The sequence below is a fragment of the Caretta caretta genome, chromosome 12 (assembly GCF_965140235.1).
Source record: "Caretta caretta isolate rCarCar2 chromosome 12, rCarCar1.hap1, whole genome shotgun sequence".
Taxonomy (NCBI): Eukaryota; Metazoa; Chordata; order Testudines; family Cheloniidae; genus Caretta; species Caretta caretta.
Genome location: NC_134217.1, coordinates 1,448,008 through 1,465,053, shown reverse-complemented (window position 1 = coordinate 1,465,053; position 17,046 = coordinate 1,448,008). Strand labels below are relative to the sequence as shown.

The following is a 17,046-nucleotide window of genomic DNA, read 5'->3' as shown; positions in this document are numbered from 1 at the left end:
GGAAAGCTGCACTAGTGGCCTATGCACATCCATCATGCGGCAGCTGTGGAAACCCCACAGTGCTGCAGGGAGTGCCGGGTCTCCCTTTGCGTTACCTACAGTGCCAGGATGATACCTAACACACGGGGCCCTCACCTATTTTATGGCCACTGAAGGTGCCATGACTCTCTCCGCAGATTTCCAGGCCTAATGCCAGATCGGGCAAGTACCTTATGCCTCCTGCAGTGTCCCCCAGAGACAAGATTTTTAACTTCCTGTCCTGACCAGTGCGGTGTTGTGCGCCGTTCAGGAACGTTGCGTGGCATTGCAGAGATGGCTGCCTTTCGGTGGTGGATGAGTGACTTGTTTGTTGTAATTCTTTTGGCCTCCTTTTTGCTGTAAAGCACTAAATAACGTATATTTCGCATTCCTGTTGAGGCCATTTTAAGTGTACAATCATTATTCTGGCTCTGTGCACAGGAAGGGCCTGAACTCTCTCACTCTCGTTAAACCAGGGGGAATTTGTGTATCGAGACCTGCTTTCAAGAGCAAAAATGACCCAGCTAAAACCATTTGGTAGCAGAGAAAAATCTGATTAATCCTTAACCAATTTGTATACGTTCCTTCTCTCACCTCTACGGGCTATGCATATATATGAAGAAGGCTCTTAGTACTGCAGTCAGACCTAATCAAAGGACCTGTCTTCTTAAAGCTATTTATCCTCTCCCTCTCTGCAGGCAGGGAATTTCCTGAAGTGCACGAATATTCTAATACCGATCTGCATCAGGAGCTTATGAGCGCTGGCTGCGTCAGAGAGCGCTCTGCTCTGCTGAGCTCAGGGCGGGCAAACTGGTAACCATGGCGTAGCTTGGCTCTGCCCACGCTAGTTCAGCACACTGCCTTCTGGAGCTCTGTGCTGGAAGAGGTGGCTGGCTGGTAAAGGGTTGGACAGGGCAGTACTGAGCGTGACTGCACGGGGGTGGGGGAGAGACAGAGACAGCCCACCCAGCTTAGGGTTAGCACTTGGTCTTTCAGTGCCAGAGGGCTAGGGCTCTGGGGGCGTTGTGAAGGCAAAGTTCTCAATTGTCATGAGTCCCTTGTGCTGCTCAACAGCTGTTCACCAGCCCTGGGGGAGCAAAGGTTCTGCCACCCCCTTGCCTTCTAGATAGGTGGGGGTGTGAGATTGAGATGATTTGAGACTAAAAGGCTGGGGGATGGGCCCCATGGGCAGGTGGGGGAGGAAACCTTTTGGAGCAAGAATAGGTGTTGGGATGTGACTTTTGCTCCTGGAGGCTTGCACGGGAGGGGGCCTTGGCCCTCAATCAGCCTCGACCTTTGATGCAGCCTGGGTCCCTGGTAGTACAGCCTCTGCACACAGTGCTGTTGCTCACTGTGGGCTTGTCTACACACAGACTTGTTCCCCATTAGCTGCAGTGTGGAGACTTTGCTCCGGAATAAGTGTGTCTACATATGGAGTTAATCGGGAAGAACTTTGTGTAGATGAGCCCCTAAAGCCGAACATTAACACCCTCCCTCTCTCCTTTTCTGTCCCTTTCCCCCTCTCTCATGGTTACATTTTAAGGGCATGGCTACGCTTGCAGATGTAGAGCACTGTGAGTTAAACTCGCCTTTGTAGAGCACAGAGGGAAGGTGATGCTGTGTGTCCACACTGACAGCTGCAAGCGCACTGGAGTGGCCACATTTACTGTACTTGCAGCAGTATTGGGAGCGGTGCATTATGGGCAGCTATCCCACAGAGCACCTCTTCCCATTCTGGTGCTGTGGCTTGTGAGAAGGAGGCAGGGAGTGCGGGGCATTCTGGGTCATGTCCCAACGCCCCGTGATGCATTGGTTCGCATCCCAGCAATCCCTGAGCTTCCGTCCACATTTGGCACCATCTTTCAATGTTTTTTTGTACTGCGTGCTCTGTCTTCCCTTTCATTCTGCGGGAATGAATCCCGAAGTGCTGAGGAATATGCTGATGGGTCTTGCCAGCACGTCACATCTGGCAGTCGAGTTACTCCTTAAGCTGCAAACTGACAGTGAGGAGTCCGATGATGATATTGACTCGAGTAACGCACATGACATGAGTTTGCTTGTGGCATTCACGGACTTGCTCACCACAGTGGAACACCACTCTTGGGCTTGGGAAACAAGCACCGAGTGGTGGGATCATATCGTCATGCAAGTCTGGGATGACCAGCAGTGGCTGCAGAACTTTCGGATGAGAAAAGCCACTTTCATGGGACTGTGTGAGGAGCTCGCCCCCACCCTGCGGCGCAAGGACATGAGATTGAGTGCTGCCCTGCCAGTGGAGAAGCGGGTGGCTATTGTGATCTGGAAGTTGGCAACTTCAGACAGCTACTGATTGGTCGCTAACCAGTTTGGAGTGGGGAAGTTGACCGTTGGAATCGTGTTGATGCAAGTTTGCAGGCCCATTAATCTCATCCTGCTCAGAAGAACCGTAACTCTGGGTAAGGTGCATGACACTGTGGCTGGCTTTGCACAAATGGGTTTCCCTAACTGCGGAGGGGCGATAGATGGGACACATATTCCAATTCTGGCACCAGCCCATGTAGCCTCTGAGTATGTTAATCAGAAGGGGTATTTCTTGATGGTTCTCCAGGCGCTTGTGGATCACCGTGGACGTTTCATTGACATTAACACAGGCTGGCCTGGAAAGGTCCGTGACGCATGCATCTTTCAGAACACTGACCTGTTCAGGAACCTGCAAGCTGGGACTCTTTTCCCCCAGATCAGAAGATCACCATAGGAGAAGTCGAAATGCCCATTGTGATCCTTGGAGACTCCACTTACCCTTTAATGCCATGGCTCATGAAACCCTACACAGGGAGCCTTGACAGCAGCAAGGAGCGGTTCAACGACAGGCTGAGTCGGCACAGAATGACTGTGGAGTGTGCTTTTGGCTGTTTAAAGAGCCTCTGGCGCTCTCTGTATGGGAAGTTGGACCTGGCTGATGAGAACATCCCCGTGGTTATATCCGCAGGGATGTACCCTCCATAACATTTGTGAAGGGAAGGGTGAAAGATTCACTCAGGCATGGAACTCGGAGGTTCTACACCTGGAGGCTGAATTTGAACGGTCAGAGAGCAGGGCTGCCAGGATTAGGGATGCCTTGAGGGAGCAATTTGAGGCTTAAAGGAACCGGTAATTTCTGGTGCCCTGCACGGGAGGGAATTGCTGTGGTTCCAATGTTAGTAGGAATCTGTGTTGCTACGCTGACTTGCAGTGCCTGTTTCTTTCCTGGGCTAAAGTATCTTTTACTTAGAGCAATAATAAAGAATGTTTTCAAAGCCAAAAAAGCCATTTACTGAAGAAGGAAAAAAAAATGCATTTGTTGAAAAGAAACACAACTGCTTGGGAAACACAAAGGGCAAGGTGGTGGGATGGGGAATGGTACAATCACAGATTTGTGTATGCCCTGTTATCATACTCAGCCTTCCTGTCTGGAGTGCTGTGCAATGAGTGCTGCACTTCTGGCTGGCTAAAATGCATGGTGATGAGGGTTGAGTGCAATGAATAACGGTCACAGTTTGCAGGGCTGGGTGGTGAAGCTACAGGTGCAGGCAGCTGGTGGCGGTAAGAACCCGGATGTTGGGGAAAGTGGGTTGGAGGTGACATGGGGGCACAAGGGAAAGAGTTTTGGGACAAGGGCTGGGGGGGGGGGGGCAGGCATGGTAGTGCTCCGCCTACATGGCTACAAGTGCCTGGATCAAGTCCACCTGGCGCTCCATTATGCCTATCAGCTGATCCGTGCTTTGCTGCCGGAGCACCGTGCTTTTGTGCCGGCACACCTCATTCTGCTGGTGGATCTTACTTTCACTGTTCCGCCACTCCTGCACTTTTCAATTTTCATTTCTCGAATGCTGCATTACTTCATGCAACAGGTCTTCCTTGCTTTTATGTGGCCTCTTTCTGATTCTTTGGAGTCTTTCAGCTGGTGATAACACAGACAGCTGAGATCTCACAGTTGCATCTGTAAAGGCAAAATGCAACACTTAACAGAGGCAGCATTGTTTACAACAGACAGAGCAATGATTCCCCTGTACTTAAGGGCAAGCACAGTCTACACAATAGCATAATTTGTCTGTGCCAAAGCGCGTGCACGTAACACACAGGAGCCCCAAAATGGTGAGTAAGCACAGGGTCAAGTGTGACTGATTGTTTCACGGCTGTACTGTCCTCTGGGGTTCTGTGCCTTGGGGAGAGCCAACAGCGGCAGAGGGCCCCTATGCTTAACACTGTCCCCACATTTTCCACAGGAGTCTGTCCTGGAAGATATTTTGCTGCTGAGGGTGACCAGGGAAGCAAGGGAGGGTCTTCTACTGCCATGTGGCTTCCACCCTGGCCCATATGCAGCTTGCCTGTGTGCAGCAATGGTCCCCCCGCCCCTCATGGCACAGTGGCGCTGACAGGTTAGCCTGACTGGGTCAGGACCACAGTGGCTCTCCCGAGAAACCCGTGCAAGCGCATTGCCCACGTTCTGGATGAGACCTTTGAAGGGATCACTGAGGCCGATTACCGCGATGTGAGAGAGCACATCAACGCCCTATTCCATATCGAGGCATGCATGCAGCCCTAACCCTCCTCACCCCAAGAGCCCGCACCGAATAACTTCCTTCCCAAAATAAAAGCCACATACCAGGAACCTCCTGTGGTGTTTGTCCTTCCCCAAGCACTGGCCGTCGCGACTGGCTCCCTTCCTCCTGGCTTGAGAACAGCTCCTGGCTGCATGCATCTAGGGATTCCGGGGTGTCTTCCTCTGCCGGAGCACCCTCACTCCTGCTTTGCTGCTGCTCCTCCTCCTGCCTTGTTAAACTGGGCTCTGAAGTGTCTATGGTGGTACTCGGAGTGGAGGTGGGGTCACCCCCAAGTTTTGCGTCCAGCTCTTTGTAGAAACGGCAGGTTGCGGGGGCAGCACCGGAGCAGCTGTTAGCCTCCTGGGCTTTGTGGTAGGTATTCTGCAGCTCCTTCACTTTAACCCTGCACTGTGGTGCATCCCAGTCGTGGCCCCTTTCCATCATGTCCCTTGATATCTGCCCAAAGATATTGTAATTCCTGCGGCTGGAGCGCAGCTGAGACTGGACAGCTTCCTTCCCCCAAACACTGATGAGGTCCAGCACCTCGCCATTGTTCCATACTTGGGATCGCCTGGCGTGCGGAGGCATGGTCACCTGGAAAGATGTGCTGAGAGCACTTCACGCCTGGCTGAGCAAACAGGAAGGGGATTTTCCAGATTCCCTGAGAATTTAAAGAGCGGGTCTGACAGTTGGTCACCTGAGGGCAGGGCAATAGAGTTCAAAGTGATGACGAGAGTGGCTAGCACAGGTATTGTGGGACACTTCCGGAGGCCAATCAGAGCACACTATAGGACCAGGGCGTCCACACTGGTGCCGCGGCGCTCCAGCGGGGGTGCACAAAACGTTATTCCGCTTGCCGAGGTGGGGTATCAACAGCATTGTAGCCGCGGAGTCAGAGCTCTCTACTTGCCTTGCCAGTGTGGACAGGTAGTGAACTAGTTTGCCCGGGGCTCCTTTATTGCGCTCTAACTCGCAAGTGTATCCAAGCCCTTAGAGTTAGTGCGTGGCAAGCCAGGGTGTGAACATACAGTGCACTGGCTTGCCACAGGCTAACTGGCTGCGTGGACCCTGGGGCTGTGTGCTAAAAGTGTACTTTGATGTCCTGCTGTTTGAACGGGAGTACACTGAAGTACAGTAGGGAGCTTTCGGGGTACGGCAGCAGGGTCTGCACGGGGCTTTCAGGGCGTGCAGGTTGGGTAGGGCACTGTATGTTCACACACTGGTTTGCAGCATACTAACTTTCCATGTAGATTGTGAGGTAATATCTTTTATTGAATCATAGAATCCTAGAATATCAGGGTTGGAAGGGACCTCAGGAGGACATCTAGTGCAACCCCCTGCTCAAAGCAGCACCAATCCCCAACTCAGTCATCCCAGCCAGGGCTTTGTCAAGCCTCACCTTAAAAACTCCTAGGGAAGGAGATTCCACCACCTCCCTAGGTAATGCATTCCACTATTTCACCACACTCATAGTGAAAAAGTTTTTCCTAATATCCAACCTAAATCTCCCCCACTGCAACTTGAGACCATTACTCCTTGTTCTGTCATCTGCTACCACTGAGAACAGTCTAGAGCCATCCTCTTTGGAACCCCCTTTCAGGTAGTTGAAAGCAGCTATCAAATCCCTCCTCATTCTTCTCTTCTGCAGACTAAACAATCCCAGTTCCCTCAGCCTCTCCTCATAAGTCATGTGCTCCAGCCCCCTAATTATTTTTGTTGCCCTCCGCTGGACTCTTTCCAATTTTTCCACATCCTTCTTGTAGTGTGGGGCCCAAAACTGGACACTACTCCAGATGAGGTCTCACCAATGCCGAAGTATAAGGAATTAACACATGTTGCAAGAAACACCTTAAAGGAGAGTTATGGGTTACCAGTTGTGCTACTGAGACATAAAGCCAGTATCTCTGCAGGGTATCATGAAACAATTACAGCCCACGCTTGACAGTGACCACATCCTGGAAGAAACCTTTCCCAAACAACCTCGCCAAGCTCATCAGAAGCAAGCTTCCCACAGACCACGACACACCAGCTGAACAGATGCAAAGCCTGCAGTGTCCTCTCCACTGCTATGATGATCAACACTCCCCACAACATGCCTTTCAGGGGTCCTACGCATGCCTATCACAACACATGGTGTACCTCACCCAGTGTATCAACTAGGTGGGTGAAATCAGAATGATGTGCGCTCGAACAAAGCTGTGCAGAAATGTGCGCTGTGCACGCGAATGAAGTCTCGCAGAAAAATAAGACACAAACACCACAAAACAATTGCTCCATATCTGACCTCTCAGTCTTCCTCCTCAAAGGAACCTTCCCAGCACCTTCAGAAGGTGAACCTGAGAGCTGAAATTCATAACTCTGGTGGATACCAAAAATCATGGACTCACAGAGAGGGTGGTTTTATCTCTCATTACAAGGGCCTGTAACCCAGTAACTCTCCTTTATCCTGCAGAGGTGTTAATAGCTCACTTCAGTTGGAATGGTCTCTTGCAACACGTTAACTCCTTATGCTTAACAATCTGTTCCGCCTTGTATTTAGCTGTGACACTCGGAGTACCTTCCTCAGACCAGAAGGAGAGGTCTGTGGCACTCAAGTTTGTCTCTTTTACTGGGACAGCTTCTGTTGGTAAAGATCCTCATCCGCCTTGTCTCTCTTATCCTGGGACCAATGCAGCAACACTGCAAGCAGGTAGATTGTGACAGAGATGGCAATTTCCTGGACAAACCTTAAAATAATTAAGTTTAAGTATTTTAGGAGTTCAGTGTGTTCAAAATGCAAATGGTTATGTATTGTTGTGGGACTGTGTAACGTCCTTAGGGGGCAGCCATGTCTAATGTAAACTCTGGGAAGTATTCTGAGCCTCAAAAGACTGTTTGAAACAATGGGCCAGACAAGAGTGAACTTTCAAAATTCTAGGAGTACTTGTGGCACCTTAGAGACTAACAGATTTATTTGGGCATAAGCTTTCGTGAGCTAAAACCCACTTTGTGGTTTCCCAGGAAAGCTCTAGGGGAATTGTTAAGCCGATGTCTGCAAGAACTCAGCCTGCAGAAGCTTTGCACCAGGGAGTCTGCTGATCACTTGTTACATGAGGAGAAGCTCAGAGCCCTAACTGTGAAGTGGTAACTCACACCATGACACAGGGGCGTGCTTGTTCTGAGCAAAATGTGTCAGGAACTTGCAAAGCCTTGCAAGTGGCTGGAAGCCCCCGATTTCACTTGGTGTGGGGCTTGATAGACTCTCTAGTCCTGGGCTGCTTGACAAGGCTACAGCCTTGGGCTGATGGGACCGACTGGTTGATGGAGGAGGGAGTTACTGTCCCCACACCTCCTGCTGAGCCCCCCACCCCCGAAGCAAAAGTGGCCTTTGGACTCCTGTTGTGCTAAGAACTGGCCCTGAACTCCACAGGCCCTGAACAACCCTCCAAAAACTCCTCCATCGCTGCTGACCTAATCTGGACAGGCAGGGCAGCCTAGATGTTGGACTGTACAGCATCATATCAACTCCTTGACCCAGCCAGTTCCACAGCCCTTCAGATTTGTGCTGTGCTGGGGCCTACCCAGCAATGGGACCCTCATCAGCATCTCAGGCCAGCTGCAGAGCCGCTACCACTGAAGGAGAGATGGCCCCTAGGGGCTGGTATTGGACAGGCTTTCCCATCAAAGTGGGGTCACTATCTCTGTCCTGCCCTTCCTGCAGAGACTTGTTGTTTCCATTTGCCAGAGTTAGCTCTCACTGCAGACCTTGTTCATTGCCTGCTCTCTTTCTCTGTTTCTGCTGGGACCAGTCCCATTGCTGGGAGCTCTGTGAACACTGTGCTAGCTGGCCTGTTAATCAAAGCCTGGGCCATGGCTGGCTGTGACCTTTGTGCTGAGGTGTTTGTAAACAGGCAGGCTGTCTCTAGAATTGTGTTGAGTTGCTTCCCCCCCCCCCCCAACACCCCCTCACAGACCCATGGGGATTGTTCAGGGCTCCAGCAATCAGAACCAGATCAAGCAGGCTGAGAGCTCTGTTACATCGGGTGCTATCAGAGATGGGGTCTGTGAGAGCTAGGAGGTGTCCTTTGCAGGGCTGGATCATTTTGAGCAGAGTTCACTTGCCTGTTGGCCCCCTTTGCCTGCCACCTGGGGCTTGGGTTGACTCTTTCATCTTAGGCTGCTACTCCTCCCAGTGCTCTCTCAGATTCCTAAAAGGACACACACATGCCTATGTCACACTGTGTGTCTGGGGGACATGTTAGAAGCATGTCTCTATGTGGCCACCATATAATTCCAGTGCTGAATTGAGGCAGATTTAGGTGGCAGTTGGAACCCAGGACCCCTATCCTGTGGCAGACTGGTTGACTTTAGGCAAGTCACTTTCTCTCTGTCTGTCTGAGATTACCTCCATGTACAGATGGGATAAAACCACCAAGGTGTCTGCTGAGGTTTGTGAAACACTGTGGGTTTGCCCAGTGGTATCAGGGTACAAACCATGTCTTTGTGGGAAGCAGCTCCCCTCTCCACTGAGTAAGAGGGAACAGGAATGCCAGCAAAAAAGGGACTTGGGATCCCAGGCGGCTAGGCGCTGAGAGCACGAAGTGCAGCATAGTGAATGTCAGGGTTCCTTCCCCACTCTGAACTCTAGGGTACAGATGTGGGGACCTTACTCTTACCAGCTTAGGTTAAAAACTTCCCCAAGGTACAAACTTTGCCTTGTCCTTGAATCGTATGCTGCCACCACCAAGCGTGTTAAACACACACCAGGGAAAGAGCCCACTTGGAGACGTCTACCCCAAAATATCCCCCCCCCCAGCCCTATCCCCCCTTTCCTGGGGAAGGCTTGATCAAAATCCTCAGCAGTTTGTACAGGTGAACACAGACCCAAACCCTTGTATCTTAAGAACAATGAAAAATCAATCAGGTTCTTAAAAGAAGAATTTTAATTAAAGAAAAGGTAAAAGAATCACCTCTGTAAAATCAGGATGGTAAATACCTTACAGGGGTAATCGGATTCAAAACATAGAGAATCCCTTAAGTTACAAAAAGACACAAAAGCAGGAATATACATTCCATCCAGCACAGCTTATTTTACCAGCCATTAATCAGACGGAAATCTAACGCATTTCTAGCTAGGTTACTTACTTACTAACAGAAGTTCTAAGACTGCATTAGAGTGGGGTGAAATTCAGAGGGGGGAATCTGAGCTTCCAGCACGGGCTCTTTCTGACCGAGCCCTACTGGGAAAGGTGGGAGCTCCATTACTCTAAACCTAGTCTGGAGAAAGCTGTGGGCAGTGCTCGCTAGGGAAGTGAACTGGCCAATAGCCGTGTTCGTTGGGTGGTCGGGCTCTAGGTGGTGTGGGACCCCGGTGTGGGGTCTCTTCCTCTGTCCTGCCTGCGTTAGCCGTGGCACAGAATATGCACAGAATGCATTTGCATTTCCCGTGGCTGGCAGGCGTGTTCTGGCCTGTGCGTCATGCGGGGAGCAGCAGTGGACTGGGCACAGTGCGCTAGCAGAGTTCTAGGTACTGAGCAAGGAGTGTCTTCGCTCCTGGTAAGAGCCTCTGTTAACACCTGGGCAGTGTTGGCTGTCTGCTTGGAGCAGGCTGGTTACTTCATGCCAGGGCCTGCCGTCTGGCAGCAGCGAGCCTGCGGCCCGGCTCCCTTGTGGGGTTGGGGTGCATGTTGTCTAATCGTGGTTCCCTCTGCTTCTTTCCAGGTTTCAAGTGCCCCATTTGCTCCAAATCTGTGGCTTCTGACGAGATGGAAATGCACTTTATCATGTGTCTGAGCAAGCCCCGCCTCTCCTACAACGGTAAGGGCTCCCTTTGTGTGCAGCAGCTGGCTCGTGAGCCCTAGGGAGGGCCAGTAAACATCACAGGGTTTGCTAGGCAGCTCAGCCCAGGACACGGAGAAAAGCCTCATCGCAGGTAGACGTGCTGCGTCCCTCCAGGAGAGGGCCCAACTGTCAGGCTTGGAGGGGTCAGCTTTAGCTGGCTTGCCTCGGGGAAGCATAGAATCATAGAATATAAGGGTTGGAAGGGACCCCAGAAGGTCATCTAGTCCAACCCCCTGCTCGAAGCAGGACCAAATCCCAGCTAAATCATCCCAGCCAGGGCTTTGTCAAGCATGTCCAGATAAATGCTCTCCTGGGCTATGAGTTAGCCCCACCCCCAGCTTATCCAGGGCTCTTGCTTCTTTCCACCCTTTGGATACAGGAGCTGCCCCGTCTCGGCCATGCCCTTCCCCCCTGCTTTGCTTCCAGCTCAGGGACTTCCCATCACACTTGTGTTCTTCAGCTGGGAGTGGCCAACCAGCTATTGGTCCTGTGTGCCCAGGCCTCTGCTCTCCACCCCCTTGTTAGGTGTAACACCCTTCCCCACACAGCCCCCATCCAGCCCTACTTGGCTCTTCTCAAAACTACCCCAGTGGGGGGGAAAGGGGGCAGCTAGCTGGGTCACACGTGTGGGGCTGGGGGCTGAGGATCAACCCTGTTGGCTTGCACTGTGCAGAGCTTTGTCTTGCCAGGTGGGAGTGGGGTGGAGGAGTGTGTGGGGAGAAGATGGGGCAGCCCGAGACATAGGCTGTGCTGGGAGCAGAAACCCTGAAGTGTAGTGTCTGGGGAGGGTGGGCTATGTGCATTTCCTTCAGAGCATTTGTGGGGCGGGAGTGCCCCCAGGGCACTCTGGGGTCACTTCATTTCTCCCAGTGACTTGATCAGTGAAGAATTGAACACTGGGGATGGGAACTGATTGGCCTAACTTGGTTACGCAGCCAAGACACTGTGTGGCTGGTGGTAGGATCTAGTGGTCCAGGTAACCCACTTCCTGGGAAATAGTCAAGATGGGTTTTGTAAAGGGAAATCATGCCTCACCAGTCTACTAGAATTCTTTGACGGGGTCAACAAGCATGTGGACAAGGGGGATCCAGTAGATATAGTGTATTTAGATTTTCAGAAAACCTTTGGCAAGGTCCCTCACCAAAGGCTCTTAAGCAAAATAAGCAGTCATGGGATAAGAGGAAGGGTGTTCTCATGGATTGGTAACTGGTTAAAAGATAGGGAACAAAGGGTAGGGAATAAATAGTCATTTTTCAGAATGGAGAGAGGTAAATAGTGGTGTCCCCCATGGGTCTGTACTGGGCCCAGTCCAATTGAACATATTCAGAAATGATCTGGAGAAAGCAGTAAACAGTGAGGTGGCAAAATTTGCAGACACAAAACTACTCAAGATAGTTAAGTCCCAGGCAGACTGCGAAGAGCTACAAAGAGATCTCACAAAACTAGGGGTATGTCTACACTACAAGATTAGGTTGATTTTGTAGAAGTTGATTCTTAGAAATCGATTTTATACAGTCAATTGTGTATGTCCCCACTAAGCGCATTAAGTCAGCGGAGTGTGTCCTCAATACCATGGCTAGCATCAACTTACAGAGTGGTGCACTATGGGTAGCTATCCCACAGTTCCCGCAGTCTCTGCTGCCCATTGGAATTCTGGGTTACGCTCCCAATGCCTGATGGGGCAAAAACATTGTCGCAGGTGGTTTTGGGTACATGTCTTCAGTCGCTCCTCCCTCCCTCCCTCCGTGAAAGCAACGGCAGACAATCGTTTTGCGCCTTTTTTCCTGGGTTACCCGTGTGGACGCCGTACCACAGCAAGCATGGAGCCCGCTCAGCTCACCACTGCTGTTGTGAGCACTGTAAACACCTCGCGCATTATCCTGGAGGATGTGCAGAACCGGGCTAAGAGGCGCCAGCACGAGGACGACTGATCGGTTCATGGACACAGACGTTCCTGAAAGCATGGGCTGTGGCAATTGGGACATCATGGCGGCAGTGGGGCTGGTTGATACAGTGGAACGCCGATTCTGGGCCCGGCAAACAAGCACAGACTGGTGGGATCGCATAGTGTTGCAGGATTGGGATGATTCACAGTGGCTGTGAAACTTTCGCATGCGTAAGGCCACTTTCCTTGAACTTTGTGAGTTGCTTTCCCCTGCCCTGAAGCGCAGGAATACCAAGATGAGAGCTGCCCTGACAGTTGAGAAGTGAGTGGCGATAGCCCTGTGGAAGCTTGCAATTTCTGACTGCTACCAGTCAGTCAGGAATCAATTTGGAGTGGGCAAGTCTACTGTGGGGGCTGCTGTGATTCAAGTAGCCAGGGCAATCACTGACGTTCTGCAATCAAGGGTAGTGACTCTAGGAAATGTGCAGGTCATACTGGATGGCTTTGCTGCAATGGGGTTACTTAACTGTGGTGGGGCGATAGACGGAACGCATATCCCTATCTTGGGACCGGACCACCTTGCCAACCAGAACGTAAACCGCAAGGGGTGCTTCTCAATGGTGCTGCAAGCACTGGTGGATCACAAGGGACGTTTCACCAACATCAACGTGAGATGGCTGGGAAAGGTGCATGACGCTCGCATCTTTAGGAACTCCAGGCAGTTTGAGCAGTTGCAAGAAGGGACTTACTTCCCAGACCAGAAAATTACCATTGGGGATGTTGAAATGCCAATAGTTATCCTTGGGGACCCAGCCTACCCCTTGCTTCTATGGCTCATGAAGCCGTACACAGGCAGCTTGGACAGTAGTAAAGAGCAGTTCAACTATAGGCTGATCTAGTGCAAAATAGTGGTAGAATGTGCCTTTGGACGTTTAAAAGCTCGCTGGCACTGTTTGCTGACTAGGTGAGAGCTCAGCGTAACCAACATTCCCATTGTTATTGCTGCTTGCTGTGTGCTCCATAATATCTGTGAGAGTAAGGGGGAGACGTTTATGGCCAGGTGGGAGGCTGAGGCAAATTGTCTGGTGGCTGATTTTGAGCAGCCAGACACCAGGGCGATTAGAAGAGCACAGCTAGGCGCGCTGCGCATCAGAGAGGCTTTGAAAACCAGTTTCGTGACAGTTGTGTGTGTTTCTCCTTGCTGCAAACCCGCCCCCTTTGTTGATTTTAATTTCTTGTAAGCCAACCACTCTCCCCCCTTCGATCACAGCTGGCAAAGGAAATAAAGTAACTATTGTTTTGAAACCACGCATTCTTTCTTTATTAAAAAAAAAAGTGAGATAACTGACAAGGTCGGCCGGGTGGGGTAGGGTGCGGGAGGAGGGAAGGACAAGGCCACATTGCTTATTGTAGCCACACTACAAATCATAGAATCATAGAATATCAGGGTTGGAAGGGACCTCAGGAGGTCATCTAGTCCAACCCCCTGCTCAAAGCAGGACCAATCCGCAACTAAATCATCCCAGCCAGGGTTTTGTCAAGCCTGACCTTAAAAATATCTAAGGAAGGAGATTCCACCACCTCCCTAGGTAACACATTCCAGTATTTCAGCACCCTCCTAGTGAAAAAGTTTTTCCTAATATCCAACCTAAACCTCCCTCACTGCAGCTTGAGACCATTACTCCTTGTTCTGTCATCAGCTACCACTGAGAACAGTCTAGATCCATCCCCTAACTCAGGGGTTATACCGTATGATTGGAGAATTGCTGACATAGTTCCTATTTTTAAGAAAGGGAAAAAAAGTGATCTGGGTAATTATAGGCCTGTTAGTTTGACATCTGTAGTATGCAAGGTCTTGGAAAAAATTTTGAAGGAGAAGGCAGTTAAGGACATTGAAGTCAATGGTAAATGGGACAAAATACAAAACATGGTTTTACAAAAGGTAGATCGTGCCAAACCAACCTGATCTCCTTCTTTGAGAAAGTAACAGATTTTTTAGACAAAGGAAACACAGTGGATCTAATTTACCTAGATTTCAGTAAGGCGTTTGATACCGTGCCACATGGGGAATTATTAGTTAAATTGGATAAGATGGGGATCAGTAGGAAAATTGAAAGGTGGATAAGGAATTGGTTAAAGGGGAGACTACAACGGGTCCTACTGAAAGGTGAACTGTCAGGCTGGAGGGAGGTTACCAGTCAAGTTCCTCAAGGATTGGTTCTGGGACCAATCTTATTTAATCTTTTTATTACTGACCTTGGCACAAAAAGCGGGAATGTGCTAATAAAGTTTGCGGATGATACAAAGCTGGGAGGTATTGCTAATTTAGAGAAAGACAGGGATATCCTGCAGAAGGATCTGGATGACCTCGTAAACTGGAGTAATAGTAATAGGATGAAATTTAATAGTGAGAAGTGTAAGGTCATGCATTTAGGGATTAATAACAAGAATTTTAGTTATAAGCTAGGGATGCACCAATTAGAAGTAACGGAGGAGGAGAAGGACCTTGGAGTATTGGTTGATCATAGGATGACTATGAGCCGCCAATGTGATACGGCCGTGAAAAAAGCTAATGCGGTCTTGGGATGCATCAGGAGAGGTATTTCTAGTAGGGATAAGGAGGTTTTAGTACCGTTATACAAGGCCCTGGTGAGACTTCACCTGGAATACTGTGTGCAATTCTGGTCTCCCATGTTTAAGAAGGATGAATTCAAACTGGAACAGGTACAGAGAAGGGCTACTGGGATGATCCGAGGAATGGAAAACTTGTCTTATGAAAGGAGACTCAAGGAGCTTGGCTTGTTTAGCCTAACTAAAAGAAGGTTGAGGGGAGATATGATTGCTCTCTCTAAATATATCAGAGGGATAAATACTGGAGAGGGAGAGGAATTATTTAAGCTCAGTACCAATGTGGACACAAGAACAAATGGATATAAAGTGGTCACCAGGAAATTTAGACTAGAAATTAGATGAAGGTTTCTAACCATCAGAGAAGTGAAGTTTTGGAATAGCCTTCCAAGGGAAGCAGTGGGGGCAAAAGATCTATCTGGCTTTAAGATTAAACTCGATAAGTTTATGGAGGAGATGGTATGATGGGATAACATGGTTTTGGTAATTAAATATTCATGGTAAATAGGCCCAATGGCCTGTGATGGTCTATTAGATGGGGTGGGATCTGAGTTACCCAGGAAAGAGTTTTTCTGTGGTATCTGGCTGATGAATCTTGCCCATATGCTCAGGGTTTAGCTGATTGCCATATTTGGGGTCAGGAAGGAATTTTCCTCCAGGGCAGATTGGAAGAGGCCCTGAAGGTTTTTCACCTTTCTCTGTAGCATGGGGCACGTGTCACTTGCTGGAGGATTCTCTGCTCCTTGAAGTCTTTACGATTTGAGGACTTCAATAGCACAGACATAGGTGTGAGGTTTTTTGCAGGAGTGGTGGGTGAAATTCTGTGGCTTGCGTTGTGCAGGAGGTCAGACTAGATGATCATAACGGTCCCTTCTGACCTAAATATCTATGAATCTTTGGAACCCCCTTTCAGGTAGTTGAAAGCAGCTATCAAATCCCCCCTCATACTTCTCTTCCGCAGACTAAACAATCCCAGTTCCCTCAGCCTCTCCTCATAAGTCATGTGTTCCAGTCCCCTCATCATTTTTGTTGTACTCCACTAGACTCTTTCCAATTTTTCCGCATCTTTCTTGTAGTGTGGGGCCCAAAACTGGACACAGTACTCCAGATGAGGCCTCACCAGTGTCAAATAGAGAGGGACGATCATGTCCCTCGATCTGCTGGCAGTATCCCTACATATACATCCCAAAATGCCATTGGCCTTCTTGGCAGCAAGGGCACACTGTTGACTCATATCCAGCTTCTCGTCCACTGTAACCCCTAGGTCCTTTTCTGCAGAACTGCTGCCGAGCCATTCGGTCCCTAGTCTGTAGCGGTGCATTGGATTCTTCCGTCCTAAGTACAGGACTCTGTACTTGTCCTTGTTGAACCTCATCAGATTTTTGGCCCAATCCTCTAATTTGTCTAGGTCCCTCTGTATCCTATCCCTACCCTCTAGGGTATCTACCACTCCTCCCAGTTTAATGTCATCTGCAAACTTGCTGAGGGTGCAATCCACACCATCCTCCAGATCATTAATAAAGACATTGAAGAAAACCAGCCCAAGGACCGACCCTTGGGGCACTCCACTTGAGACCGACTGCCAACTAGACATGGAGCCATTGATCACTACCCGTTGAGCCCGACAATCTAGCCAACTTTCTATCCACCTTATAGTCCATTCATCCAGCCCATACTTCTTTAACTTACTGGCAAGAATACTGTGGGAGACCGTGTCAAAAGCTGTTTGAATGACAGTCTTCTGTTGCTTGGGCCATCCTCTGGAGTGGAATGGCTGGGTGCCGAGAGCCTCCCCCACCGCATTCTTGGGTGTCTGGGTCAGGAGGATATGGAACTTGGGGAGGAGGACAGGCGGTTGGGTTAGGGTTAGGGGGAGCATAGAAACATTTGCACCTGGGGGAAGATAAAAAGGGAGAGTAAAATTTAAGATGATACATTTCTGAGAACACAAGGGAGACTCTTTCACAGTGAATCAAGCAATTCAGAGCAGACAGCACATGTGTTTTAGGTACAAGGTCGCATTTTGCCTTTTATATTGAGCGCCTGCCAGTATGGTGACTCATCACAAACAGCTGGGCCGCAGAATTCGGTTTCCAGGCAGCCATGGTAAGCCTTTTGGTACGCGGGGTTGGC

The 17,046-nt window shown here is 49.9% G+C and overlaps 1 protein-coding gene across 3 annotated transcripts in view; it reads left to right on the top strand.

Annotated features, from left to right (window-relative positions):
* Positions 1-17,046, top strand: part of ZNRF1 (zinc and ring finger 1) — a 105,078-nt gene that overhangs the window by 61,921 nt on the left and 26,111 nt on the right. The window contains exons 2-3 of one of the 3 annotated variants that reach the window (XM_048817107.2): positions 10,281-10,376; positions 12,216-13,590. The exons of 1 other annotated variant lie outside the window; for it this stretch is intronic. In XM_048817107.2, coding sequence (XP_048673064.1) covers positions 10,281-10,376; positions 12,216-12,331 — 212 coding nt within the window. In that variant the 3' untranslated portion in view covers positions 12,332-13,590. Of the gene's footprint in view, positions 1-10,280; positions 10,377-12,215; positions 13,591-17,046 lie in introns of those variants that run through there. One more of the 3 variants, XM_048817106.2, reaches the window with a different exon arrangement.